General features: G+C 47.2%; 1 protein-coding gene across 1 annotated transcript; it reads right to left on the bottom strand.

Moving 5' to 3' along the window:
- Nucleotides 1–1,589: 1,589 nt before the first annotated feature.
- On the bottom strand, nucleotides 1,590–27,302 carry slc28a1 (solute carrier family 28 member 1). Its single transcript, XM_033014950.1, has 14 exons — nucleotides 27,119–27,302; nucleotides 25,648–25,789; nucleotides 24,815–24,928; nucleotides 22,252–22,329; nucleotides 20,884–20,964; nucleotides 19,499–19,579; nucleotides 17,761–17,886; nucleotides 15,504–15,634; nucleotides 14,312–14,480; nucleotides 10,159–10,356; nucleotides 9,131–9,212; nucleotides 7,816–7,914; nucleotides 6,410–6,521; nucleotides 1,590–2,348 (listed from the first exon to the last, which is right to left on the bottom strand). Exons 1-14 carry the CDS (start codon nucleotides 27,277–27,279, stop codon nucleotides 2,234–2,236), a joined length of 1,689 nt encoding a protein of 562 aa, XP_032870841.1. The 5' UTR covers nucleotides 27,280–27,302; the 3' UTR covers nucleotides 1,590–2,233.

The raw sequence follows: 27,302 nt of genomic DNA, 5'->3' as shown, positions 1-27,302 counted from the left end.
AAGGAATCACGGGATATGGGGGAGAAAGCAGGAACGGGGTACTGATTTTAGATGATCAGCCATGATCATTGTTGAATGGCGGTGCTGACTCGAAGGGCCGAATGGCCTACTCCTGCACCTATTTTCTATGTTTCTATGGTGTAGATGGGGCATTTCGGTCGGCATGGGCAAATAATGTTATATACAGTACAGTCAAGTTTGTTAAAGTGGGATTGTTAAGGAGGATTGTGTTACGATGAGCAGACCTGTGACGCATATTCTTACAATCGCATGTATAAACCTGCATCAATCCCCCCCACAAATTGTATGCATCGAATTGGAAACTTTCCTTTCAAGGAAAGCACGGAGCTAGTATTTTTATAAACCAAAAGCTACGGAAGTCCATAGATGCTTAGCCACATTAGGGTGGCTATCACTAACTGCACTAATTGTAGTTGTAGTTGCTTTTCTTTTTTACTTTCCACACTTTACTAACCCTATTAGCTATCACCTTTTTTATCTTATATCACATTATATTTTGTATTTGGAATGGAATTGCATATTTTATTTAAGGAGATACGTTCGGATGGAAAACAGACGTGACCTAAAATTCATCTACCTGAAGTTCAAGTATAAGGTAGGGTTGAGTGTGCTGAATCATCTGCTCTACCACTTAATCACAAGATGCAAGACATGAATATAAAAATTGGGGGTGAGGGAATTAAATTCTGTAGTTGGAATGTTAAGGGAATTAATGAACCTATCAAGAGAGGCAAAGTGTTAGCTACATTTAAAATCATTGAAAACAGATATAATATTTCTCCAGGAGACACATCTTAAAAAGGAAGCACAACATAGACTGAAAGCAAAATGGATTGCTAAAGCGTACCACTCTTCATTCTCACATAAATCAAGAGGTGTTGCAATATTAATTCGTAAAGGTATACCCTTTAAACATATATCAACGATAGAAGACATTGAAGGCAGATATATTATAATAATAGGGGAGTTATACTTAAAAAAGGTGACTCTCCTCAATGTGTATGGACCAAATTTTGATAGCCCTCTGTTTTTTTAAGAGAATTCTTAACAATATCCCGGAAGGCACACAACAAAACTTAATAATTGGTGGAGATTTAAATTGTACATTGGATGCTTGTTTGGACAGATCATCAACTCAAAGAAAACTAAAATCTTGATCAAGTGAATTTTTAAATTCATATATTAATACCACTAATATTAAGGACGTTTGGAGAATTGAAAATCCATCGGGCCGAGAATACTCATTTTACTCACCAGTACATAAAACTTACTCAAGGATAGACTATTTTTTGGTAGATTCAAAACTTATCCCATTCACCTATAACTCACAATATCACAACATCATAATCTCAGACCATGCCCCATTAACATTTATGATCAAAGTAAACGGAATGGCAGAGACACAGTCACAATGGAGATTTAATCCCCAAATCTTAAAAGATAAGTCATGTAATGAATATCTAGTAAAACAGATTAAAATGTTTTTTGAGGCTAACGATAGCCCTGAAATCTCTGCCTCGCTTCTTTGGGAAACATTTAAAGCATTTGTACGAGGAGCATTAATTTCTTCCCAATCATGTTTTAATAAAGAGAATAGGGCCAAACAACAGAAACTGGAAATGGAAATAAAGCAATTAGACACAGAAAATGCAGCAGCACCATCCACGATAAAACACAATAAAATTGCAGTATTGAAATATAAATTAAACAAGATTTATTCAGACCAAGTTATAAAACTTTATCAACATACAAAACAATCACATTTTGAATTTGGTGACAAACCACAAAAACTATTAGCGCGTCAACTTCGCAAATTGGACGGGGAAAAAACAATACACAAAATTAGAACAGATAAGGGAGAAACATTAACACTGCCTAAAGATATTAATGATAGATTTCTACAATACTACCAAAAATTGTATTCATCTAAAATAACAGAACAATCAACGGGAATGGAAACATTTTTACAGAATTGTAAGTTTGCGGGTCTAGATCAGAAAGAGAGAGAATTGCTAGGGGCTGAAATTACGTTTGTGTTACGATGAGCAGACCTGTGACGCATATTCTTACAATCGCATGTATAAACCTGCATCAAAATCTTTGTTCTGCAGAGAATGGTTTGTGGACCATCTCTGCATCCAAGGCTAACACGATGACAGGACACAGTGAATTAAAAAAATATATACAAATATCGGGAGGAAAACTAGAAGAATCACTGGCAGGGTGCACTGGTGTTGTAGACACTGCAGCAGCTTTGCAAGAAACTCTGACTGACATTTGTCCATTGTCCTTCGAAGGTAAAGTTTCCATTTCCAGTCATATTGGTGCTGAGGAGAGAAGGGGGGGGGGGGGAGATATTAATTCCAATAGAAAATTATTATTATTTTTTTTAATTTTATTTATTTTTAATTTTTATTAGAAGTACAATAATATGGCACCGTAGATACCTAGTGTCTATTGACATGTTACAGTTCATATACAGCTTCTTATTTATTTATTTTTATTTTAACAATAAAAAGGAGACAGAAAAATAGAAAATAAATAGAGAAGTGTGGTTGCAGGAGGGCTGTGATTGGAAACTAAATATTCCAGGATTTCGTTGCTTCAGGTGTGATAGAATTGGAGGGGCAAGAGGTGAAGGTGTTGCATTGCTTATCAGGGAATATGTTACAGCAGTGCTTTGGCAGGATAGATTAGAGGGCTCGTCTAGGGAGGCTATTTGGGTGGAACTGAGAAATGGGAAAGGGGTAGCAACACTTATAGGGGTGTATTATAGACCGCCAAATGGGGAGCGAGAATTGGAAGAGCAAATATGTAAGGAGATTGCAGATATTAGTAGTAAGCACAAGGTAGTGATTGTGGGAGATTTCAATTTTCCACACATAGACTGGGAAACACATTCTGTAAATGGGCTGGATGGGTTGGAGTTTGTAAAATGTGTGCAGGATAGTTTTTTGCAGCAATACATAGAAGTACCTACTAGAGAAGGGGCGGTGCTGGACCTCCTGTTAGGAAATGAGACGGGTCAGGTGGCAGAGGTATGCGTTGGGGAACAGTTCGGGACCAGTGATCACAATACCATTAGTTTCAATATAATTATGGAGAGGGTCAGAACTGGACCTAGGGTTGAGATTTTTGATTGGAGAAAGGCTAACTTTGAGGAGATGCGAAAGGATTTAAAAGGAGTAAATTGGGACATTTTGTTTTATGGGAAATGTGGAAGAGAAATGGAGTACATTTAAAGGGGAAATTTTAAGAGTACAGAATCTTTATGTCCCTGTTCGGTTGAAAGGAAATAGTAAAAATCGGAAAGAGCCATGGTTTTCAAGGGAAATTGGACACTTGGTTCGGAAAAAGAGGGAGATCTACAATAATTATAGGCAGCATGGAGTAAATGAGGTGCTTGAGGAGTATAAAGAATGTAAAAAGAATCTTAAGAAAGAAATTAGAAAAGCTAAAAGAAGATATGAGGTTGCTTTGGCAAGTAAGGTGAAAGTAAATCCAAAGGGTTTCTACAGCTATATTAATAGCAAAAGGATAATGAGGGATAAAATTGGTCCATTCGAGAGTCAGAGTGGACAGCTATCTGCAGAGCCAAAAGAGATGGGGGAGATATTGAACAATTTCTTTTCTTCGGTATTCACCAAGGAGAAGGATATTGAATTATGTGAGGTAAGGGAAACAAGTAGAGTAGCTATGGAAACTATGAGATTCAAAGAAGAGGAAGTACTGACACTTTTGAGAAATATAAAAGTGGATAAGTCTCCAGGTCCGGACAGGATATTCCCTAGGACATTGAGGGAAGTTAGTGTAGAAATAGCAGGGGCTATGACAGAAATATTTCAAATGTCATTAGAAACGGGAATAGTGCCGGAGGATTGGCATACTGCGCATGTTGTTCCATTGTTTAAAAAGGGGTCTAAGAGTAAACCTAGCAATTATAGACCTGTTAGTTTGACGTCAGTGGTGGGCAAATTAATGGAAAGGATACTTAGAGATAATATATATAAGCATCTGGATAAACAGGGTCTGATTAGGAACAGTCAACATGGATTTGTGTCTGGAAGGTCATGTTTGACTAATCTTCTTGAATTTTTTGAAGAGGTTACTCGGGAAATTGATGAGGGTAAAGCAGTGGATGTTGTATATATGGACTTCAGTAAGGCCTTTGACAAGGTTCCTCATGGAAGGTTGGTGAAGAAGGTTCAATGGTTGGGTATTAATGGTGGAGTAGCAAGATGGATTCAACAGTGGCTGAATGGGAGATGCCAGAGAGTAATGGTGGATGGTTGTTTGTCAGGTTGGAGGCCAGTGACTAGTGGGGTGCCACAGGGAGCTGTGTTGGGTCCACTGTTGTTTGTCATGTACATCAATGATCTGGATGATGGTGTGGTAAATTGGATTAGTAAGTATGCAGATGATACTAAGATAGGTGGGGTTGTGGATAATGAAGTAGATTTTCAAAGTCTACAGAGAGATTTATGCCAGTTGGAAGAGTGGACTGAAAGATGGCAGATGGAGTTTAATGCTGATAAGTGTGAGGTGCTACATCTTGGCAGGACAAATCAAAATAGGACGTACATGGTAAATGGTAGGGAATTGAAGAATGCAGGTGAACAGAGGGATCTGGGAATAACTGTGCACAGTTCCCTGAAAGTGGAATCTCATGTAGATAGGGTGGTAAAGAAAGCTTTTGGTGTGCTGGCCTTTATAAATCAGAGCATTGAGTATAGAAGTTGGGATGTAATGTTAAAATTGTACAAGGCATTGGTGAGGCCAATTCTGGAGTATGGGGTACAATTTTGGTCGCCTAATTATAGGAAGGATGTCAACAAAATAGAGAGAGTACAGAGGAGATTTACTAGAATGTTGCCTGGGTTTCAGCAACTAAGTTACAGAGAAAGGTTGAACAAGTTAGGGCTTTATTCTTTGGAGCGCAGAAGGTTAAGGGGGGACTTGATAGAGGTCTTTAAAATGATGAGAGGGATAGACAGAGTTGACGTGGATAAGCTTTTCCCACTGAGAGTAGGGAAGATTCAAACAAGGGGACATGACTTGAGAATTAAGGGACAGAAGTTTAGGGGTAACATGAGGGGGAACTTCTTTACTCAGAGAGTGGTGGCTGTGTGGAATGAGCTTCCAGTGAAGGTGGTGGAGGCAGGTTCGTTTTTATCATTTAAAAATAAATTGGATAGTTATATGGACGGGAAAGGAATGGAGGGTTATGGTCTGAGCGCAGGTATATGGGACTAGGGGAGAATAAGTGTTCGGCACGGACTAGAAGGGTCGAGATGGCCTGTTTCCGTGCTGTAATTGTTATATGGTTATATCAGAAAAGGAAAATGAGAAAAGAAAGAAAATGAAGAGAAACGAATCAGAGGTAGAAAGCAGAAGAATAAAGGAGAGATAGCTATTTGTTATTCTTGACCAGAGAATGATCAATCATAACACAATGAATTATAGATCACCATAAGACCAGTCAACATTCCTTCCAACCCCGCAAAGTATCACCTCATTCTTTGGTGATAGAGCACGGGAACAGGCCCTTCGGCCCACTGAGTCCGTGCCGACCAGCGATCCCCGCGTCGACCAGCGATCCTACACACACTAGGGACAATTTTTACATTTATACCAAGCCGATTAACCTACAAACCTGTACGCCTTTGGAGTGTGGGAGGAAACCGAAGAATCTCGGAGAAAATCCACGCATGTCACGGGGTGAACGCACGAACTCCGTACAGACAGCGCCCGTAGTCAGGTCACCGGCGCTGTAAGGCAGTAGCTCTACCGCTGCGCCACCGTGCTGCCCCGAACGTGGTTGAAAACTATGGTCTCTCTTTAGAACATAGAACAGTGCAGCACAAAAGGAGGCCCTTTGGCCCACAATATATGTGCTGAACATGATGCCCATACTAGCTCTTCTCTGCTGTACGTAACCCATGTCCCTCCATTCCCTGCATATCCATGTTGCCATCCAAAAATCCCTTCAATGCTAAATTGTTAACATGATCTCCAGCCTGTACACGAGCCATATCCCTCTATTTTCTGCACTTCCATGTGCACTCGGTGGGCTGAAGGGCCTGTTTCTGCGCTGAATCTCTGCACAAATGCTGGAGAGACTCAGCGGGTCTCTCAGAGACTCAGCAGCATCTATGGAGCGAAGGAAATAGGCAACGCTTCGGCCCGAAACCCTTCGGGTTTCGACCCGAAACGTTGCCTATTTCCTTTGGGTTTCGGCCCGAAACGTTGCCTATTTCCTTCGCTCCATAGATGCTGCTGCACCCGCTGAGTTTCTCCAACATTTTTGTCTACCTTCGATTTTCCAGCATCTGCAGTTCCTTCTTAAACACTAGAACTAAACAAAGCCGAACTAAGCAGTGGAACTCACCTCCCGTAGAGACTGGAACAGCAGCTTTGCAAGTCGGTGCTGGTCCCACTGAAGTCACTGCTATTGAGGTAGCTGATGCAGTCTAAAACCTCCCTCGGCACGTACAGGATCCCTAAAGCACAGAAAGCAAAGATAAACAGGCCGCAAATAGATAATCCGTTATTAACTCACATTATTTCAACGGCTCAATGGTTTGATGGTTCCTTTTTATCGCGCGTATTGCCTTGTAGCGCCAGAGACCCGGGTTCGATCCCGACTACGGGTGCTGTCTGTACGGAGTTTGTACGTTCTCCCCGTGACCTGCGTGGGTTTTCCCCGCGATGTTTGGTTTACTTCCACACTCCAAAGACGTACAGGTTTGTAGGTTAATTAGCTTGGTATAAATGTAAAAATTGTCCCTAGTGTGTGTAGGATAGTGTGCGGGTGTCGCTGGTCGGTGTGGACTCGGTGGGCTGAATGGTATGTTAGCATTCATAGCAAAAGGATTTGAGTATAAGAGCAGGGAGGTTCTACTGCAGTTGTACAGGGTCTTGGTGAGACCACACCTGGAGTATTGCGTGCAGTTTTGGTCTCCAAATCTGAGGAAAGACATTCTTGCCATAGAGGGAGTACAGAGAAGGTTCACCAGACTGATTCCTGGGATGGCAGGACTTTCATATGAAGAAAGACTGGATAGACTCGGCTTGTACTCGCTAGAATTTAGAAGATTGAGGGGTGATCTTATAGAAACTTACAAAATTCTTAAGGGGTTGGACAGGCTAGATGCAGGAAGATTGTTCCCGATGTTGGGGAAGTCCAGGACTAGGGGTCACAGTTTAAGGATAAGAGGGAAGCCTTTTAGGACCGAGATGAGAAAAACATTTTTCACACAGAGTGGTGAATCTGTGGAATTCTCTGCCACAGAAGGTTGTTGAGGCCAGTTCATTGGCTATATTTAAGAGGGAGTTAGATGTGGTCCTTGTGACTAAAGGGATCCGGGGGTATGGAGAGAAGGCAGGGATGGGATACTGAGTTGGATGATCAGCTATGATCATATTGAATGGCGGTGCAGGCTCGAAGGGCCGAATGGCCTCCTCCTGTACCTATTTTCTATGTTTCTATGTACAAAGTGTATAGAAATAATGTGAAGGAGGGCTGGAGGCCTGTGACAGCCTGGGGCTTGCCTGATTTGAGCACCGCTCATAACAACTGTAGCTCGGACAGTACTTGGAAAATGGGGCTGAAACATGGCGACTCTTGCATGCAGGCTCGGTAGGCAAGGAAAGGATTTAATTGTGCATTTGAACCTCACACAGGTGATAATTAAGCACCATTGAACCTTTGAACGTAATTGCGGTATTTTTGTTTCGTGGATGGTTTCAGGCATGGTCTGAACGGGAGTGAAATACTGACAGCACTTTGTTTACCTGCGACACATGCGTTCACCAGCGAAGTGAAGAATCCAGTGACGAGGGCTCTGATGATTATTTCTGCAAAGTCACTCTTACGGTTTGGAGCTATGGCAGCTGTAAGGGGCGGCGGGGAGGAAAGGGAGAGAGGGTGTGTCAGAGAGAAGTCGTTATCGTGGAGAAGGCATGAATCGACAACATGGATCTTTGCCAAATTTCAGGACATCACCGAGCTTTCAATGGTTTTTGCAAGAAGGTCATTTCTAGTTGTCTGATTGCTAATACCCTGTTGTCAAACGTTTGATATGGGCGGCACGGTGGCGCAGCGGTAGAGTTGCTGCCTTACAGCGCCAGAGACCCGGGTTCGATCCTGACTACGGGTGCTGTCTGTACAGAGCTTGTATGTTCCCCTTGTAACCTGTTCAAGTTCAAGAGAGTTTATTGTCATGTGTCCCTGATAGGACAATGAAACTCTTGCTTTGCTTCAGCACAACAGAACATAGTAGGCATATCTTGTCGGTCAGAAGTCTATCACCTGCGATGGAGATGGTGAGGTCAAGGAATGGTAGGGAAGTGTCGGAAATAGTCCAGGTGTATTGGAGTGCTGGATGGAAGTTGGTGGTGAAGTGGATGAAGTCAGTCAGTTGTGTGTGGGTGCAGGAGGTGGCACCAAAGCAGTCGTCGATGTAACGGAGGTAGAGGTCGGGGATGGGGCTCTGGTACGTATTGAACAAGGATTGTTCGACGTACCCGACAAGGAGGCAGGCGTAGCTGGGGCCCATGCGTGTGCCCATAGCTACGCCTTGTATTTGGAGGAATATAGTAGGAACATAGTAGGCATTGACTACAAAACAGATCAGTGTGTTCATATACCATTATATAAATATATACACACATGAATAAATAAAATGATAAAGTGCAAATAACAGGTAATTGGTTATTAATAATCAGAGTTTTGTCTGAGCCAGGTTTAATAGCCTGATGGCTGTGGGGAAGTAGCTATTCCTGAACCTGGTTGTTGCAGTCTTCAGGCTCCTGTACCTTCTACCTGAAGGTAGCAGGGAGATGAGTGTGTGGCCAGGATGGTGTGGGTCTTTGATGATACTGCGTGGGTTTTCTCCAGATGCTCCGGTTTCCTCCCACACTCCAAAGACGTATAGGCTGGTATAAATGTAAATTGTCCCTAGTGTGTGTAGGATAGTGTTAACGTGCGGGGATCGCTGGTCAGCGCAGACTCGGTGGGCCGAAGGGCCTGTTTCTACATTGTATCACTCGATGTCTCTAGGCTACCTTGTCACATTGAAGGGGTTTTATCACAGGGACAGTTACTTACAGAGTCCCCCGAGCATGATACCGATCGAGGAGAAGTTCGCAAAGCCACAGAGAGCGTAGGTAGATATCGTTTCGGCTCTAGGCTGCAAATAAAAACAGAAATCAAACCTTTCTCATCCATCTCCCCGACCGACCTCTCAGATGTTGCGATTAAAGTTCTCAGTTTGTGAAAGAGTCTTACAGCACAGGAACAGGCCCTTCGGCCCACTATGTCTGTACTGACCGTCAAGTATTCATCTGTGCTAATCCCATTGACCAAACTTGCCTTAGACTTTGTAGAAACCTCCGTAGCCTTCTAGTTTAGGTCAGAGATATAGCATGGAAACAGGCAATTCGGCCCATCGAGTCCACGCCGACCATTGATCGCCAGTTCACACTAGTTCTTTGTTGTCCCAATTTCACATAAATTCCCTGCACATTCGGGGCATTTTACGGAGGCTAATTAACCTACAAACCCGCACGTCTCACTTACCAGGCTTTGTCCTGCCTCACCTTTCTCCTAGCTTGCTTCTCCACCTCCAGCATCAGTCTGAAGAAAGGTCCCAACGCCGAAACATCACCGCCATCCATGTTCTCCAGAGATGCTGAGTTACTCCAGCAATTTGTGCCCTTTTTTTCTGACCCAGCATCTGCAGTTCCTTGGCTACTTGTTGGCTGAAACTTCACTTTTGACTTTCACATTAGGCAGCACGGTGGCACAGTGGTAGAGTTGCTGCCTCACAGCGCCAGAGACCCGGGTTCGATCCTGACTACGGGTGCTGTCTACACGGAGTTTGTACCTTTTCCCCGTGACCTGCGTGGGTTTTCTCCAAGATCTTCGGTTTCCTCCCACACTCCAAAGATGTACAGGGTTTGTAGGTTAATTGCATTGGTTATAAATGTAAAATTGTCCCCAGTGTTTGTAGGATCGAGTTAAGATAGTCCCTAGTGTGTGCAGTGGTTTGATGGTCAACGCAGACTCGGTGGGCCGAAGGGCCTGTTTCCGCGCTGTATCTCTAAAAGAAACTTGCTACAATACGCAATACTCACTGAGATCCATTGCTTCTTGCCGTTGATAAATTCAGATACTCCTGCTAGACGTTTGCTCCTGTACTGGGAAAGGTTCTGGTAAGCCACAAACTCGTTGAGGAAGAGTTTAACTCCAATCAGCTCGGCAACGAGGAACGAGTCTTCCCAATCAGCTCCCATAATGAAGGCCAGAGGCATGAAGATATAAGAGCAAATATTCTGCAAAAGAGCAAATATTCTGCAAAAACAGCATAAAAAAGTGCTCAATATCCACTTTTTTTTTTTTTTTTGTCTAGTTTAGTAATTTTTTTGGTTATTAGGTGGTGTTATGTGTGTGGGGGGAGGGTGAAACAGAGCTTTCTGTCTCTCCCTTCGGGGGAATGCGACTTTTTGTCGTATCCCCCTTCTCTTCCCCCGTCTGCGCTGAGGCCTAATGGCGGAGCTGGCGGCCTCCAACCTGCGACCGACCTCGAGGGTCCGGAGGTAGAGCCAGCCAGGACTCACCAACGCGAGGCTGGCCGTCTTCGAGCTGTGGCGACGTCCGGGTAGCGGCACGACTCTGCGCTCCGGTGAGGGCGGACGGTGCGGAGCTGAGACACTCCTGGGCGGCCGGCACGGCTACCGGCTGGAAGGCGCTCCCGTGTGAGCAGCCCGGTGCGGGGCTGAGACGCTGCCTTGTGGGCGGCCCGGTGCGGAGCGGAGACGGTGCTACGGCGGCTGAGGCGGCGGCGACCTGGATCCTGGGCTCGGCCGCGGGCCGGTGGAGGACAATGTCGGGAGCTCGCAGGTCACAGGCTGGTGCCTGTTTTCCGGAGCACCCGTTGCAACAGCTGCGGGCAGCTTCGACCACCCCCCGGGCCGCCATCGCCCGGTGGGGTATCGCCTCGGCGCAGAGGGAGAAGAGGAGGGAAGAGACAGTAACTCTAAGACTTTTGCCTCCATCACAGTGAGGAGGTGTTTGGTGAACTCACTGTGGTGGATGTTAATTTGTGTTTATTGTGTTTTGTTATTATTACATGTATGGCTGCAGGCAACAGCATTTCGTTCAGACCGAAAGGTCTGAATGACAAATAAAGGATTCAATTCAATTCAATGCACATCCCCAACCAGAGTGGCGTATACAGTGTAGTGGAGGAAGGAACTGCAGATGCTTCATCTATCAGCAGCTGAGGAAGCACAATCTGCCACAGGCAATGATGGTCCAATTCTACACGGCCATCGTAGAGTCTGTCCTCATTTTCTCCATCATGGTCTGGTTTGGCTCAGCCACCAAGCACGACACCCGGAGGCTGCAGCGCATCGTCCGATCAGCTGAGAAGGTTATTGGCTGCAACCTTCCCCCCATTGACGAACTGTACACTGCAAGGGCCAGGAAGCGAGCGGGCAAGATCATCTCTGACCCCTCTCACCCTGGCCACAAACTCTTTGAATCACTTCCCTCTGGAAGGCGACTCCGGACTGTCAAAGCTGCCACAGCCAGACATAAAAACAGTTTTTATCCACGAGTAGTTGCTCTACTCAACAGCCAAAAATCTGTAGCCTCCATTTGATCTGGTATTTTGTTGGTTCACATGCTTGATCAATGGTGTTTTATCATTAATGTTTTATTATTATTAATGTTTAGTGTTTTCTGAGTCATTTGTAACTGTCACTGTATGTCATGTTGTTACTTGTGGGCGGAGCACCAAGGCAAATTCCTTGTATGTGAATACTTGGCCAATAAACTTACCTAGCTTATCCATGTTCTCCAGAGATGGTGCCTGACCAGCTGAGATACTCCAGCACCTATTGTCCTTGTTTTGTTAGCCAGCATCGGCAGGTCCCTGGTTCCCCAATAAAACATTCCCGGTTGGAACATGTTTCGGAAGGAACTGCAGATGCTGGTTTACACCGAAGATACACTCAAAAACCTGGAGTCTCTCAGCGGGCCAGGCAGCATCTCTGAAATTTGAAGAAGGGTCTCGACGCGAAACGTCACCCATTCCTCCTCTCCAGAGTGCCGTTTGTCCCACTGAGTTACTCCAGCATTTTGTGTGTGTACACAGCATTAACTCGGAGAAGTAGAGACACCGAGTCACGGGCGCTAAAACTGGCCCTTCGGCCCATCTCAAGGTTTCAAGGTCAGTTTATTGTCACATGTACCAATTAAGGTACAGTGAGATTTGAGTTATGCTGACCAAGATGCCCCTACTAAGCTAGTCTCATTTATGTCTAGGGTCTAGAAAGTGGCATGGTGGTGCAGCGGTAGAGTTGCTGCCTTACAGCGCCAGATCCTGGGTTCGATCCTGACTACGGGTGCTGTAATTGTAAATTCTCCCTGTGACCACGGGGGTTTCCTCCAGGTGCTCTGGTTTCCCCCCAGACAGGTTTGTAGATAACTTGGAAAATTGTGGATTGTCCTTGGTATGTAGGATAGTGCTAGTGTACAGGGTGATTGCTAGTCAGCGTGGACCTTGTAGGACTAAGGGCTGGTTTCCGCGCTGTTTCTCTAACGTCTAAAAGCGTGGAATATAGGCGTGGAAACCGGCCCTTCGGCCTACTGATCCCATGCCAACCATTGATCACCCGTACACTAGTTCTATGTCATCCCATGTTTGCATCCTAACACTAGGGGCAACTTACAGAAGCCTGCACATCTTTAAGATGTGGGAGGAAACCAGAGCACCCGGAGAAAATCCACTGGGAGAATGTACAAACTCAGCACAGATAGTACCCGAGATCAGGATTTATCCCGGGTCCCTGACACTGTGAGGTTGGCAGCTCTACCACTGTGCCACTGTGCATGTGGCATTTGGCCCACATGCCCCTAAACCTTTCCTATCCATGTACTACTTTTCACACAGAGTGGTGAATCTCTGGAATTCTCTGCCACAGAAAGTAGTTGAGGCCAGTTCATTGGCTATATTTAAGAGGGAGTTAGATGTGGCCCTTGTGGCTAAAGGGATCAGGAGGTATGGAGAGAAGGCAGGTACAGGATACTGAGTTGGATGATCAGCCATGATCATATTGAATGGCGGTGCAGACTCGAAGGGCCGAATGGCCTACTCCTGCACCTAATTTCTATGTTTCTATGTTTCTACTATCCACGTGTCATTATTGAGTTCAGATGTCGTTATAGATGTGTAGAACAGGCGGATTCTACGGCTTCCCAGCTCAAAGTTAACTGTGAGGAGGATGCTAGGAGACTGCAAGGTGACTTGGATAGGCTGGGTGAGTGGGCAAATGTTTGGCAGATGCAGTATAATGTGGATAAATGTGAGGTTATCCACTTTGGTGGCAAAAACAGGAAAGCAGACTATTATCTATTGAGTTCAGATGTCGTTATAGATGTGTAGAACAGGCGGATTCTTTAAGCTCAAAGCAGTCAGGGAGAATTGAACGGTGTTTCCCTACAGAACTATGACAGAGGGAAGCCCTTAAAGTTCTTTAGGGCCTTTAAAGATCTATAAGGTGCTGGTCAGGCCACATTTTGAGTACTGTGAGCAAATTTGGGCACCATATCTGAGGAAGGATGTGCTGGCTCTGGAGAGGGTCCAGAGGTGGTTTACGAGAATGATCCCAGGAATGAGTGGGTTAGCATACTCGCTGGAGTTTAGAAGGTTCACCGTGTATAGATACATGATAAGGGAATAACGTTTAGTGCAAGGTAAAGCCAGCAAAGTCCAATCAAGGATAGTCCGAGGGTCACCAAGGAGGTAGATAGTAGCTCAGCGCTGCTCACTGGTTGTGGTAGGATGATTCAGTTGCCTGAGAACAGCTGGGAAGATACTGTCCCTGAATCTGGAGGTGTGCGTTTTCACACTTCTATACCTTTTGCCCGATGGGAGAGGGAAGAAGAGGGAGTGGCCAGGGTGCGACTCGTCCTTGATTATGCTGCTGGCCTTGCCGAGGCAGCGTGAGGTGTAAATGGAGTCAATGGAAGGGAAGGTACACAAAAATGCTGGAGAAACTCAGCGGGTGCAGCAGCATCTATGGAGCGAAGGAAATAGGCAACGTTTCGGGCCGAAACCCTTCTTCAGATGGAAGGGAGGTTGGTTTGTGTGATGGTCTGGGCTGCGTCCACAATTGGCAGCGATTTCTGGAGGTCTTGGTTGGAGGTGTGTACGGCTGGTCTGTGTGGATATGGGTGTAGTGTTTACAGGGGGACATGTCGAGGGGTAAAGATGTATCATACCTCGAAGCTGAGCTGAGGGTAGTCCACCATACCTCCAAACCAAGAGAGAGCCGCGTTCAAAAACTTCAGAATAGCTAAAAATGCAAGCAGGTTCACGGTGATGTTAGCAACCAAACCAACCGAGGCAGAGGCACCATTACTTGCAGCTTCTAGAACATTCTGTTCTCCGCTGAAGGGGGAATAAACAAAAGAAAGAGACGGTTAGCTTTAAACGCTCCAGAGATCCAGGTTCGATCCAGACTACGGGTGCTGTCCGTACGGAGCTTGTGCGTTCTCCCTGTGACCGCGTGGGTTTTCTCCGGGTGCTCTGGCTTCCTCCCACACTCCATAGACGGCCAAGTTTGTAGGTTTGTTGGCTTCGGTAGAAATGTAATTTGGCCCTAGTGTGCAGGATAGTGATCATGAATAGGTCATCATTGGTTAGCATGGTGGGCCGAAGGGCCTGTTTCCGTGCTGTGAGTTAGCAACCCCATCACTGTAGGTTTGGACATCACTGTGCCACCCAATTTCAAGTCCCAATTCCTACTGAGCCTAGTATCCTAGGCTTGGATAGAAGGGATGTGGAGAGGATGTTTCCACTAGTGGGAGAGTCTAGGACCAGAGGGCACAACCTCAGAATTAAAGGACGTTCCTTTAGGAAGGAGTTGAGGAGGATTTTCTTTAGTCAGAGGGTGGTGAATCTGTGGAATTCATTGCCACAGAAGGCTGTGGAGGCCAAGTCAATGGATAATGTTAAGGCAGAGATAGATAGATTCTTGATTAGTATGGGTGTCAGAGATTATGGGGAGAAGGCAGGAGAATGGGGTTTGGAGGGAGAGATAGATCAGCCATGATCAAATGGCAGAGAAGACCTGATGGGCCGAGTGGCCTAATTCTGCTCCTATCACTTATGTCCTAATGCCCCTGTCCCACTTAGGAAACCTGAACGGAAACCTCTGGAGACTTTGCGCCCCACCCAAGGTTTCCGTGCAGTTCCTGGAGGTTGCAGGTGGTTGCCGGAGGTTGCAGGTAGTGGAAGCAGGTAGGGAGACTGACAAAAACCTCCGGGAACTGCACGGAAACCTTGGGTGGGGCGCAAAGTCTCCAGAGGTTTCCGTTCAGGTTTCCTAAGTGGGACAGGGGCAATAAGACGTTGAAGACTCCGGAGCGTTTTGATCGTGGACACATACAGAGCAGAGCTGGACGCACACACCTACTGTCTAGTTTCACTCCTTCCTCAGTCTTGAACTTGGATTCTTCGACTTCAGGGTAGCTGAGCTTGGAAAGAGCGAGAGCGCACGGCGCTGCCATCACGGATGCCGCTATCAAATTGGACGCATTAATCTGGAAGACAAGGCGAGGACAAAGATATTAATGGAGAAGAACAACTAACCCAAGGGATTCCGGCCAGTTTCTTGAAAGACAAAGGACAAAGGACATTTATTGTCACGTACACCAATTGGTGTAGTGAAATTTGAGTTGCCATTTGCAGCATACCAATAAAAATAAGACACAACATTAAAGAAGAATTTAACATTAAACATAAAAGCATCCTCCCACAATGGTTCCCACTGTGAGGGAAGGCAGCAAAGTCCAGTCCTCTTCCTCTTGTTCACGCCGTGGTCGGGGACTATTTCAGGCCTCCGCAGTCGTCGCAACGGCGGCCCGGTGAATTAAAGATGAATTAAAAACGAAATTAGGATGTGTAGGAAGGAACTGTACCTTTCTAACTGTTTCTTAAATGTTAGGATAGTCCCAACCTCAACTACCTCACCTGGCAGCTTGTTCCATACACCCACCACCCTTTGAGTGGAAAAATTACCCTACAGATTCCTATTAAATCTTTTTCCCTTCACCTTGAACCTCTGTCCTCTGGTCCTCGATTCCCCTACTCTGGGCAAGAGACTCCGTGCATCTATTACGCCAGGCGTAGATATGATAGACAGTTAGAACCCTTTCACCAGGTAGAAATATCTAATATTAGAGGGCGTGGGTTGAAGGTCAGGGGGCAAAATGAAAAGAAGATGCACATGATGTTTTTTTACACAGAGGGTGGTGGGTGCCTGGAACATGCTGCCAGGAGTGGTGGTGGAGGCAGATATAATCATCGCATTTAAGAGACTTTTGGATAGGCACATGGATTTGCAGGGAATGGCGGGATGTGCGCAGGCACCGGCATAAGGTCGTATGGTGATAGGAGTAGAATTAGGCCATTCAGCCCATCAAGTCTACTCTGCCATTCAATCATGGCGGATCTACCACCTCACCCCATTCTCCTGCCTTCTCCCCATAACTTCTGACACCTGTACTATTCAAGAATCTCTCTATCCCTGCCATAAAAATATCCACTGAAGGCAGTGGATCCTCAGAGGGCGATGGAGGCCAATTCTCTGGATGCTTTCAAGAGAGAGTCAGATGGAGCTCTTAAAGATAGCGTAGTCTGGGGATATGGGGAGAAGGCAGGAACGGGGTACTGAATGTGGATGATCGGCCATGATCACATTGAATGGCGGTGCTGGCTCGAAGGGCCGAATGGTCTACTCCTGCACCTGTTGTTTATTGTCTATTGTCTCCACAGCCTTCTGTGGCAAAGAATTCCACAGATTCACCACCCGCTCTGACTAAAGACATTTTGTCCTCATCTCCCTAAAAGAATGTCCTTTGATTCTGAGGCTATAAGATTCTGTCTTAGTACCAGCTTTTAACAAACGATGCCTCACATTTTTGACCTTGTAGTTTACTTTAGTTTATGGAGACTGCATGGAAGCAGGCCCTTCGGCCCAGCGAGTCCATGCTGACCACTGATCCATCATTCACATTATTCTACATCATCCCACCTTCTCATCCACTCTATACGCACTAGGGGCTATTTTACAGAGGGCCAAGTGACCTACAGACCCACCCGCACGTCTCTTTGGGATGTGGGAGGAAACCGGAGCACCCGGAGAAAACCCACGCGGTCACGGGGAGAAGGTGCAATCTCCGCACGGAAAGCGGCCGAGGTCAGGATCGAACCTGGGTCTCTGGCGCTGTGAGGCGGTGGCTCTCCCAGCTGCGCCACCGTGCCGTTTGAGTTGGACTTGAATCTCAGCCTCCGTGTTTTTGGCCGGTGGTTTCTAGGTTTCTTGCTGTCCCTTTGTTAGTTCAGTTTAGTTTAGAGGATAAGCGCGCAGCCCTACCTACACACACTAGGGACAATTTACATACACTTATACCAAGCCAATTAACCTACAAACCTGCACATCTTTGGAGTGTGGGAAGAAACTGGAAAAATCCCACACGGGCCACGGGGAGAACGTACAAACTCCGTACAGACAGCACCCGTAGTCGGGATTGAACCCGGGTCTGTGACACCGCAAGTGGTGCAAAGCAGTAACTCCACCGCTGCGCCACCCATCATTCTATGAAAGTTTCAAGTGAAAAGACAAATGTAGATGGTCATTGATGCTTCAAGACTGGCTGGCTCTTACCCCGAAGGAGATGTAGGCTCCAAGCACACTGCCAGCGATGGTAGCAAAGCCCCCAGTCATCACAGCGTGGATCTCTGATTTGGTCATCTCCATCAGATAGGGTCGGATGAGAAGAGGCGCTTCCGTCTGAAAAGAAACATTCCTTCAGGTGTTGTAGGCAGGAACTGCAGATGCTGGTTTAAATCGAAGATAGACACACAATGCTGGAGTAACTCAACGGGACAGGCAGCATCTCTGGAGAGAAGGAATGGGTGACGTTTCGGGTCGAGACCCTTCTTCAGTCAGAAGAAGGGTCTCGACCCGAAATGTCACCCATTCCCTCTCTCCAGAGATGCTGCCTGTCCCGCTGAGTTACTCCAGCACTTTTGTTTATTCCTTCTTTGCAAACCAGCAGCTGCAGTCTGAAGAAGGGTCCCGACCCGAAACGTCACCCATTTCTTTTCTCCAGAGATGCTGCCCGTCCCACTGAGTTACTCCAGCATTTTGTGTCTCTCTGGAGAACATGGATAGGTAACGTTTCGGGCTGGGACTTAAGCCATTCGGACCATTCAATCATGGCTGATCTATCTAGACTTTCTTCAGACTGAATGTGGTGGGTGGTGGTGGCATGAGAAAGTTGGACATGAGGAGGGGCAGGACAAAGCCTGGCGAGCGATAGGTGGATACAAGTGAGGAGGATGCTTGATGGGCAGCTGGTTGGACAAAGGCCATAGATGGAAAGACAATTTGGTGTCAGATAAGGATAGAAGAAGTACGAATTGTGAAGCCAGATGAAGGAATATGGGTGGATGTGGAGGGGAAGGGGAGAACTGGGTACAAGTCCGGATGGGCCACAGGGAAGAGAGGGGGGGAGGGGTGATTCGGGTAGGGAAGTGGGGTGTTTAAAGTTAATTACCTAAAATTGGAGAATTCAATGTACGTATCATTCTTTCTTGATGATAGAATGGGTCGACTGGGCTTGTATTCACTGGAATTTGGAAGGATGCGAGGGGATCGTATAGAAACATATTAAATTCTTAAGGGATTGGAGAGGCTAGATGCAGGAAAAATATTCCCGATGTTGGGGGAGTCCTGAATCAGGGATCACTGTGTAATGCCCCTATCCCACTTAGGGAACCTGAACGAAAACCTCTGGAGACTTTGCGCCCCACCCAAGGTTTCCGTGCGGTTCCCGGAGGTTGCAGGTGGTTGCCGGAGGTTGCAGGTAGTGGAAGCAGGTAGGGAGACTGACAAACACCTCCGGGAACCGCACGGAAACCTTGGGCGGGGCGCAAAGTCTCCAGAGGTTTCCGTTTCCTAAGTGGGACAGGGGCATAAGAATAAGAGTTGTGAATCTGTGGAATTCTCTGCCACAGAAGGCAGTGGAGGCCAATTCACTGCATGTTTTTTTAAGAAAGTTAGATATAGAGCTAACGGAATCAAGGGATATGGGGAAAAAGCAGGAACGGGGTACTGATTTGGATGATCAGCCATGAGAATATTAATTGGCGGTGCTGGCCATAAGGTCCGAATGGCCTACTCCTGCACTGATCTTCCATGTTTCTATGTAAGCTATCCAAACATTGGCCTGTTGGTCCTGACTGGCATTACAATGGCGGAGACATCTGGCTCGGAACCATTGATGTTCTCGAGAAGGAGCGATGCCGTTGTCCCGAATGCCAAAGCAGGTTGGCAGGAGTGAAGGTAGAACCATTGCAACACAGCTGGAGGAGGCAGTTACCTGTGATTGTCGACCTACCTGTCCCACAAAGATATTGCCAGCGACGCTCAGAGTCTCCGTTGCCGACGTGCCCATAGTGACCTGCATCAGCCACGCAATCTGGAGAAATGACAACACAGTCCGTACGGACTGCACTTAGCGATGTCGTAACAGCGAGACATCCATGTAGACCGCAGCCCGCCGTTCGAGGGCCCACGGGAACACACCTGGAGGGCCGGTGAGCTGGCGGGTTGCGGGAGGGAGTGCATGGCCTCGGTGGGGGAGTAGGCCGCTGGAGGCCCCGCAGAAGCCTGGGGCTCAATTAGGTCGGGCACTGCTGGAGGACCTGCAGCAACATGGGGCTCGACTGGACCGGGCGCCGCTCCAAGGGGCACGCGGTCTACAGCGGTGGAGGACACCACGGCTGCACTTGGCCAGTCCGACCCTGCAACGTTGCCAGGACAACAGACCTTCATGGTCAGGTCAAGATCCCTGCACTTACAACAACTGGGACTTGAACATGTGGCATCTCTGCATACTGTCTCAGAGTACGACTGTTATACACTTGTACTGCATCTGAGATGCTTATCCAAGATGTATCTCAGTGCTTAGATGAGAAAAACATTTTTCACACAGAGAGTGGTGAATCTCTGGAATTCTCTGCCACAGAAGGTAGTTGAGGACAGTTCATTGGCTATATTTAAGAGGGAGTTAGATGTGGCCCTTGTGGCTAAAGGGATCAGGGGGTATGGAGAGAAGGCAGGTACAGGATACTGAGTTGGATGATCATCCATGATCATATTGAATGGCGGTGCAGGCTCGAAGGGCCGAATGGCCTACTCCTGCACCTATTTTCTATGTTTCAATGTTTCTTATGTATAGTGATACTTGTACAGAACTGAATCCAAAAATGAATTTCACCGTTCCTCGGTACATGGGACAAATGCAGTGCCTTAAACGTACCATTACGTGTCTGTGTAGGAAGGAACTGCAGATGCTGGTTTAAACCGAAGATAGACACAAAAAGCCGGAGTAACTCAGCGGGACAGGCAGCATCGCTGGAGAGAAGGAATGGGTGACGTTTCGGGTCGAGACCCTCTCTTTGGACTGAAACGTCACCCGTTACTTATCTCCAGAGATGCTGCCTGTCCCGCTGAGTTACTCCAGCTTTTTGTGTCTAACTTCAGTACCATAATATGTCAGTGTGTATGGGAAGGCAAAGCGAGGTGAGGTGAGAGAGTGATGGTGGGTTGACACAGAGAGGGAAGCATAAGATGAGACATGTTACCTTCAGAGTGATGTACCTCAGGGGTGGCTCATTGTGTTCTGCCTCCAAACTGTGCTCCATTGAAGTCGATAAATGGCTTTCAGAAGGGGAACGCCAAGCACTGACACTATCGCGCTGTGCGTTCAGCTATACCTACCTTGAGAATTATCCACTGCATGGCGCCAATGTAGTAGAGAATGGACATCACGGAGCTGAAGAAGACAACAATCGGCAGCGCCTGTGGACGGGGAGACAAGTCAAACCATGTTGACGGAGCTCATGCAGGGACAATGGCCAGGATTCCAATTCACAACCAGCCATGGACTGGGCGAGAACAGCCAAAGAACCCAGGTCTCGTAACCCCACACCATTTCAGGAGTTATTACATTTCTCAATGCCCTATTGGGAAATGGGCATCTTGGTATAGTTTTAGTTTTAGAGCTACAGCATGGAAACAGGACCTTCGGCCCATCGAGCCCATGCCGACCAGCGATCCCCGCACATTAACACAATCCTACACACACTAGACTTACATTTATACCAAGCCAAACCTGTACGTCTTTGGAGTGTGGGAGCAAACCGAAGATCTCGGAGAATCATAGAATCATAGAAAGTAGGTGCGAGAGTAGACCACCAGGTCCGTCGAGCCCGCACCGCCATTCGCTCATGGCTGAACACTAAACAGACACCCTTACCCACAAACAGTAGACACAAGACACAGAATACAAGACACTACCCTCCCCTTTATACCGCTATCACCCCTCTCCACCCCAAGAACCGCGTGATCTCCTGGGGGAGGCAAAAAAACGGATAAAAACCCAGGTCCAATTCGGGAAAGAAATCCGGGAAATTCCTCTCCGACCCCAATCCAGGCGATCGACACTTGTCCAGGAGATCACTCAGGTCTTACTATACTAACCATACCTAGGTCCATATCCCTGCCCTCTCCCCGTAGCCCCTTATCCCCTTGGCAGCTAAAAAACCATCTATTTTAGATTTAAATATATTTAATGTTTCTGCTTCCACTGCTCCCTGGGGCAGTGAATTCCATAAATTAACCACCCTCTGGGTGAAGAAGTTCCTCCTCATCTCAGTTCTAAAAGAGCCCCCCCTTATTCTGCAACTATGTCCCCTAGTTCTAGAAATCCCACACGGGTCACGGGGAGAACGTACAGACTTCATACAGTCAGCACCCGTAGTCGGGATCGAACCCGGATCTTTGGTGGCGTAGGGCATCAACTCTACTGCTATGCAACTGTGCCACCCTGATTTCTACATTTTTTAGTGTTAATATAGACTCTCTCCTTTCAGTATCCAAACAAAAACATTACTGTGCCAGACACCTCCCTCGGATCTGGAATTGTGGTTGTACGGGCAGGATAAAATATGAAGCTTTTTATCCAGGTTAACCTCTCATTGTGTCCTCCACACAACATCATCTTATTGACACTAACAGGTTGATCACAGTGTCGTTAAACCTCGGCAGAATCAACAGAATGAGAACAGGCAGACGTAGGAGAGTGACCTGAAATGCGAAAATGCCATCGATCAGCTGATCTCCGAAGATGAAACTGGATCCTGCAGTCGTATAATTCAGGAAAGTCTGCAAGGAAAAACAAACAGGAGGAATTAATATTTACAGGTAAGCAAGACTAAAGGGCCTGTCCCACGAGCATGCGACCTGCATGCGGCAAGGGCGACCAAACCGGAAGCGGGGGCCGCGCGGAGGTTGAGTGAGTGACGTGAAGTTCGAGCGAAGCCCGCGGGAAGTTCGCGCGTGACGTACGGCGTCGAGACGCTGCGCACGCCCGTCGAGGCAGGCCGTTGCCGTGCTGAATTTTTGAACACGGTCAGTTTTTCGGAGCCCCGCGCGATGTCGGGACCAGCTTCGCACAACTCCATAGGGCTACGGCGATCGAAGTGGGACCAGCCCTGCAAGGCCGTACGGCTCAAGTGACCACGTTAGGTCGCGCTTGCCGCATGGAGTCGCATGCTCGTGGGACATGCCCTTTACGGCGTTGACATTCCCTCACAGTTCTTTTTCATAATGAGAAGGAACACAGTAGAACAGCTCTATTTATGCTTTCTCTGGATTCTCCAATTCTCTGGATGCCAGTTCTCTGGATGCTTTCAAGAGAGAGCTAGATAGGGCTTTTAAAGATTGCGGAGTCAAGGGATATGGGGAGAAGGCAGGAACGGGGTACTGATTGTGGATGATCAGCCATGATCACAGTGAATGGCGGTGCTGGCTCGAAGGGCCGAATGGCCTACTCCTGCACCTATTGTCTATTTGGTGAAACGGAGTGGGCCTGTGCTCGCTGGAGTTTAGAAAGATGAGAGGAGACCTCATTGAAACATATCGAATAGTGAAAGGCCTGGATAGATTGGATGTGGAAAGGATGTTTCCACTAGTGGGAGAGTCTAGGACCAGAGTAGACAGCCCCAGAATTAAAGGATGTTCCTTTCGGAAGGAGATGAGGAGAAATTTTTTTAATCAGAGGGTGGTGAATCTGTGGAATTCTTTACCACAGAAGGCTGTGGAGGCCAAGTCAATGGATATTTTTAAGGCTGAGATAGATAGGTTCTTGATTAGTACGGGTGTCAGGGGTTATGTGGTGAAGGCAGGAGAATGGGGTTAGGAGGGAGAGATAGATCAGCCATGATTGAATGGCGGGGTGGACGATGGGCCAAATGGCCTAATTCTGCTCCTATCACTTATGATCTTATGACTCGATGGGCCGAATGGTCCTATTCTGCTCCTACGTCTGATGGAAACTTTTCTGTTTTTTGTTGATGGGATTCTGACACCTCTGGCAGTAACAGCTGGGAAGAAACTGTCACTGAATCTGAAGGTATATATTATCATCTTTCTGTAGCTCTTGCAAAAAACATAGTGCTGGAGTAATGAATGGGTCTGGGGAGGAAAATGTTAGGAGTCATAGAGTGATACGGCGTTGAAACAGGTTCTTCGACCCAACATACCCACACCAGCCAACATGTCCCAGCTACGCTAATCCCACCTGCCTGCGCTTGGTCCATATCCCTCCTCTGGCAGCTCGTTCCGTACACCCACCACCTTGTTGAGACTGGAAGAAATCTGACATACTGTCAGCTTTTGTGGCTAATTGTTTTCGAAGGGACTGTACTCAATGGCCACCAAGGTTAAGAAAGTCAAGAGTCTAAAGTGTTTTATTGTCATATATCCCAGATCGAACAATGAAATTCTTACTTGCTGCAGCACAACAGAATATGTAAATATACTACACTGTAAAAAATATGATAAACGAGAGAGAAATATATATATATATATATATCGGTGTGTGTGTGTGTGTGTGTGTGTGTGTATAGTGTGTGTGTGTGTGTGTGTGTATAGTGTGCGTGTGTTGTAGGCCCCTCTCCGTCATGAGTGACCATGGGTGATGCATCCTAGTCGGATGCAAGCCTGGGCGATCGATGTCATATGGAGGACAGGCTGTTGTCTATGCAGCACGTCCACGTCCCTCCCTCTCCACGTCGCTGATCGACCCAAAGGAACAGCAGGGCCGTTACAGTTTGTCACCAGCGCTGTCGCAGGAGCTGCCAGAGCGAGGTTGTAGACAACGACGAACTGCCTTAGGGGCTCCGACTCCGGATTGTCTTGAGGTTCACTACTGGAGCCTTTTCCATGACTGGATACGGCCACAAGGCAGTGGAGGTTTTAAATCAGAGTTTTCCCTCTCCTAGATGGACTGCCTTCCCAGGCTGATGAGCCCCATCTGCCCGAGACTCATGGGGGCGGGAGCGTCTGCCTTCCCGTGCAGGTCTACAGCACCTGCCCACTGTTGTGTGTGTGTGTGTGTGTGTGTGTGTGTGTATATATATAATGGCGGTACTGGCTGAAAGGGCCGAATGGCCTACTTGTGCACGTGTTTTCTATGTTTCTATGTTTCTATGCTCTGGTTGGTGAGAGGACAGTCCAGTTACCTGATAATAGTTGGGAAGAAGCTGGGAAGTTGCTGCCTCAAGCAGGAGTTTCGATGTACCTGAAACCTGTACATTGTGCATTTGACAATGGACTAGATTTGACGACATCTTCCCTCTGAACATACCTGGATTTGGATCCCAAGCCAGTTGAAAGCCTGAAAGCCGGGCTCCGTCCTGATGATGAAGATGCCGAGAATAAATTGTAATCCCAGCCCCACAAACAGTGCTCTCCATGACACCTGGTTAGATGAAGGCCACAGTTAGTTCACACAGCGGGCCACACGGTGGCGCAGCGGTAGAGTTTAATTTAGTCTAGTTTCGAGACACAGTGCGGGAACAGGCCCTTCGACCCACCGGGTCCGCGCCGACCAGCGGTCCCCGCACATTAACACCACCCTACACACACTACGTTTACCAAGCCAATTCACCTACAAACCTGTACGTCTTTGGAGTGTGGGAGGAAAACGAAGATCTCGGAGAAAACCCACGCAGGTCACGGGGAGAACGTACAAACTCCGTACAGACAGCACCCTTAGTGGGGATCGAACCCGGGTCTCCGGCGCTGCATTCGGTGGAAAGCAGCAACTCTACCGCTGGTGGGAGAGTCCAGGATCAGAGGTCACAGCCTTAGAGTTAAAGGGCGCTCTTTTAGAAAGGAGGCAAGGAGGAACTTCTGTAGTCAGATGGTAGTTAATCTGTGGAACTCGTTGCCACAGAGGCTGTGGAAACCGAGTCAGTGGATATTTTTAAGGCAGAGATAGACAAATTCTCGATTAGAACGGGTGTCAAGGGTTATGGGGAGATGGCAGGAAAATGGGATTTGGGGGCAGAGATCAGCCATGATTGAATGGCAGGGTGGACTCGATGGGCCGAATGGCCTAATTCTATTCCTATAACCTGTGGACTTGTGAAGTGCGACGACAGGACAAGCGCAGGGTGGACTGGAAGATCGACTCACCGCCTGCGGCCTTGCGGAGAAGATAAAGAGCAAGGTGACGAGCGTACACAATCCTCCGAAGGAAATCAGCTGTTTGGGTCTTCTTGCCGTGTCCGCGCCAAGCCAGGCAACTAGTCCCACCACCGCCAACAGGGCAACCAGCCTGGTAGAAGGAAACCCAACAAACTATTAGTCCGAAGATAGACACAAAAAGCTGGAGTAACTCAGCGGGGCAGGCTGCATCTCTGGAGAGAAGGAATGGGTGATGTTTCGGGTCGAGAACCTTCTTCAGACAGATAAAGCGAATAATGTTTGTTGCAAGATAAAGTTCAATAAAATCTGATTAAAGACAGATCGGGGTCAGGACCGCTCTCTAGTTGGTGGTGGGATGGTTCAGTTGCCTGATAACTGCTGGGAAGAAACTGTCTCCGAATCTGGAGGTGTGTGCGTTTCCACACTTCTGTACCTCTTGCCTGATGGGAGAGGCGAGAAGAGGGAGTGATCGGGGTGAGATTGTGTTTGGGTCGAGACCCTTCTTCAGACTGATGTCAGGGGAGTGGGAGGTACATAGATAAGGAAGTGTTAGGTGTGAAAATTGGACAGAGGGAATGCTGATCAAGGAACATTTCAGTCTGTTGGTCCCTTCATTTGATATTACTCTGTTCAATAGTTTATAAGAGGTGGGATGCAAGGAGCACCTAACATGAAGATCTTACAGAACAAAACACAAAGTGCTGGAGCAACTCAGCGGGTCAGGCAGCATACATGGAGGGTATGCACAGGTGATGATTTGGGTCGGATTCTTCAATAAGACTTCGACAGATAGCAGAGTTCTTGGTCTTTTTTAGTATTTAGAATTACAGCGTGGAACCAGGCCCTTCGGCTCATCAACTCCACACCAACCAGTTCTATCCTACACTCTTGAGACAATTTACAGAAGCCAATCGGCCTACAAACCCGCACGTCTTTGGGATGTAGGAGGAAAGCGGAGAAAATGCACGCAGGTCACGGGGAGAATGTACAATCTCTGTATGGACAGCACCCGTAGTAAGGATCAAACCCGGGTCTCTGGCGCTGTGAGGCAGCAACTCTACCGCTGAGCCACCGTGCCACTCTGTGGCAGCCACAGATTTTGTACGTGACCTGCGATGCCAGATTTTATTGTCCATTCCTAATTGGACAATAGGTGACGTGGTGACGTCGGCAGTGACGCTCGGTCGCGCGCGGCGCCCCACGATTTTGGGATGTACAAAATCTTTGCGCGCCATTTTAACTCCCCTCCCCTCTCCAATAATTATACATCCCCAATCCTGGACTTTTCACTTGTCACTAATTTCATGTTTCATGTTTCTTGTCGTGTTTTATGACTGTTGGCAGACCAATGTCCCTCCTGGGGTAAATAAAGTTCAACGGTATTGTATCGTATCGTAAACGTTGCGACAGCATGAAGAATAAGCGCTTTAACAACGCAGATCGGGTACAAACCACCTACCATTTGAACCATTTGCTGTTTCTCTGCAGGAAGGAACACGCAGGGGAGAAGAAGTGGAGGATCTGTTCCCCGAACAACTTCTTCACCAGCCCGTAAACCATGAAGAAAACCACGATGCACATCATGATGAGGAGAGCAAGGGCTCGCTGGAGATCCAGCATGCAGGCGGCGATGAGGAATCCAA

Source organism: Amblyraja radiata, chromosome X, assembly GCF_010909765.2.
Source record: "Amblyraja radiata isolate CabotCenter1 chromosome X, sAmbRad1.1.pri, whole genome shotgun sequence".
NCBI lineage: Eukaryota > Metazoa > Chordata > Chondrichthyes > Rajiformes > Rajidae > Amblyraja > Amblyraja radiata.
This window is presented reverse-complemented; position numbering and strand designations above follow the sequence as displayed.

Excerpts from the sequence above, each read along its gene's own strand:
- slc28a1 (XM_033014950.1), bottom strand. The coding sequence starts at position 27,279 with ATGCTGGATCTCCAGCGAGCCCTTGCTCTCCTCATCATGATGTGCATC. Across the intron at positions 25,790-27,118 it reads AACAGCAAATGGTTCAAATG|GCTGGTTGCCCTGTTGGCGG; the intron begins GTAGGTGGTTTG and ends TCCTTCTACCAG. Across the intron at positions 14,481-15,503 it reads GGAGTGAAACTAGACAGTAG|CGGAGAACAGAATGTTCTAG; the intron begins GTGTGTGCGTCC and ends TTCCCCCTTCAG.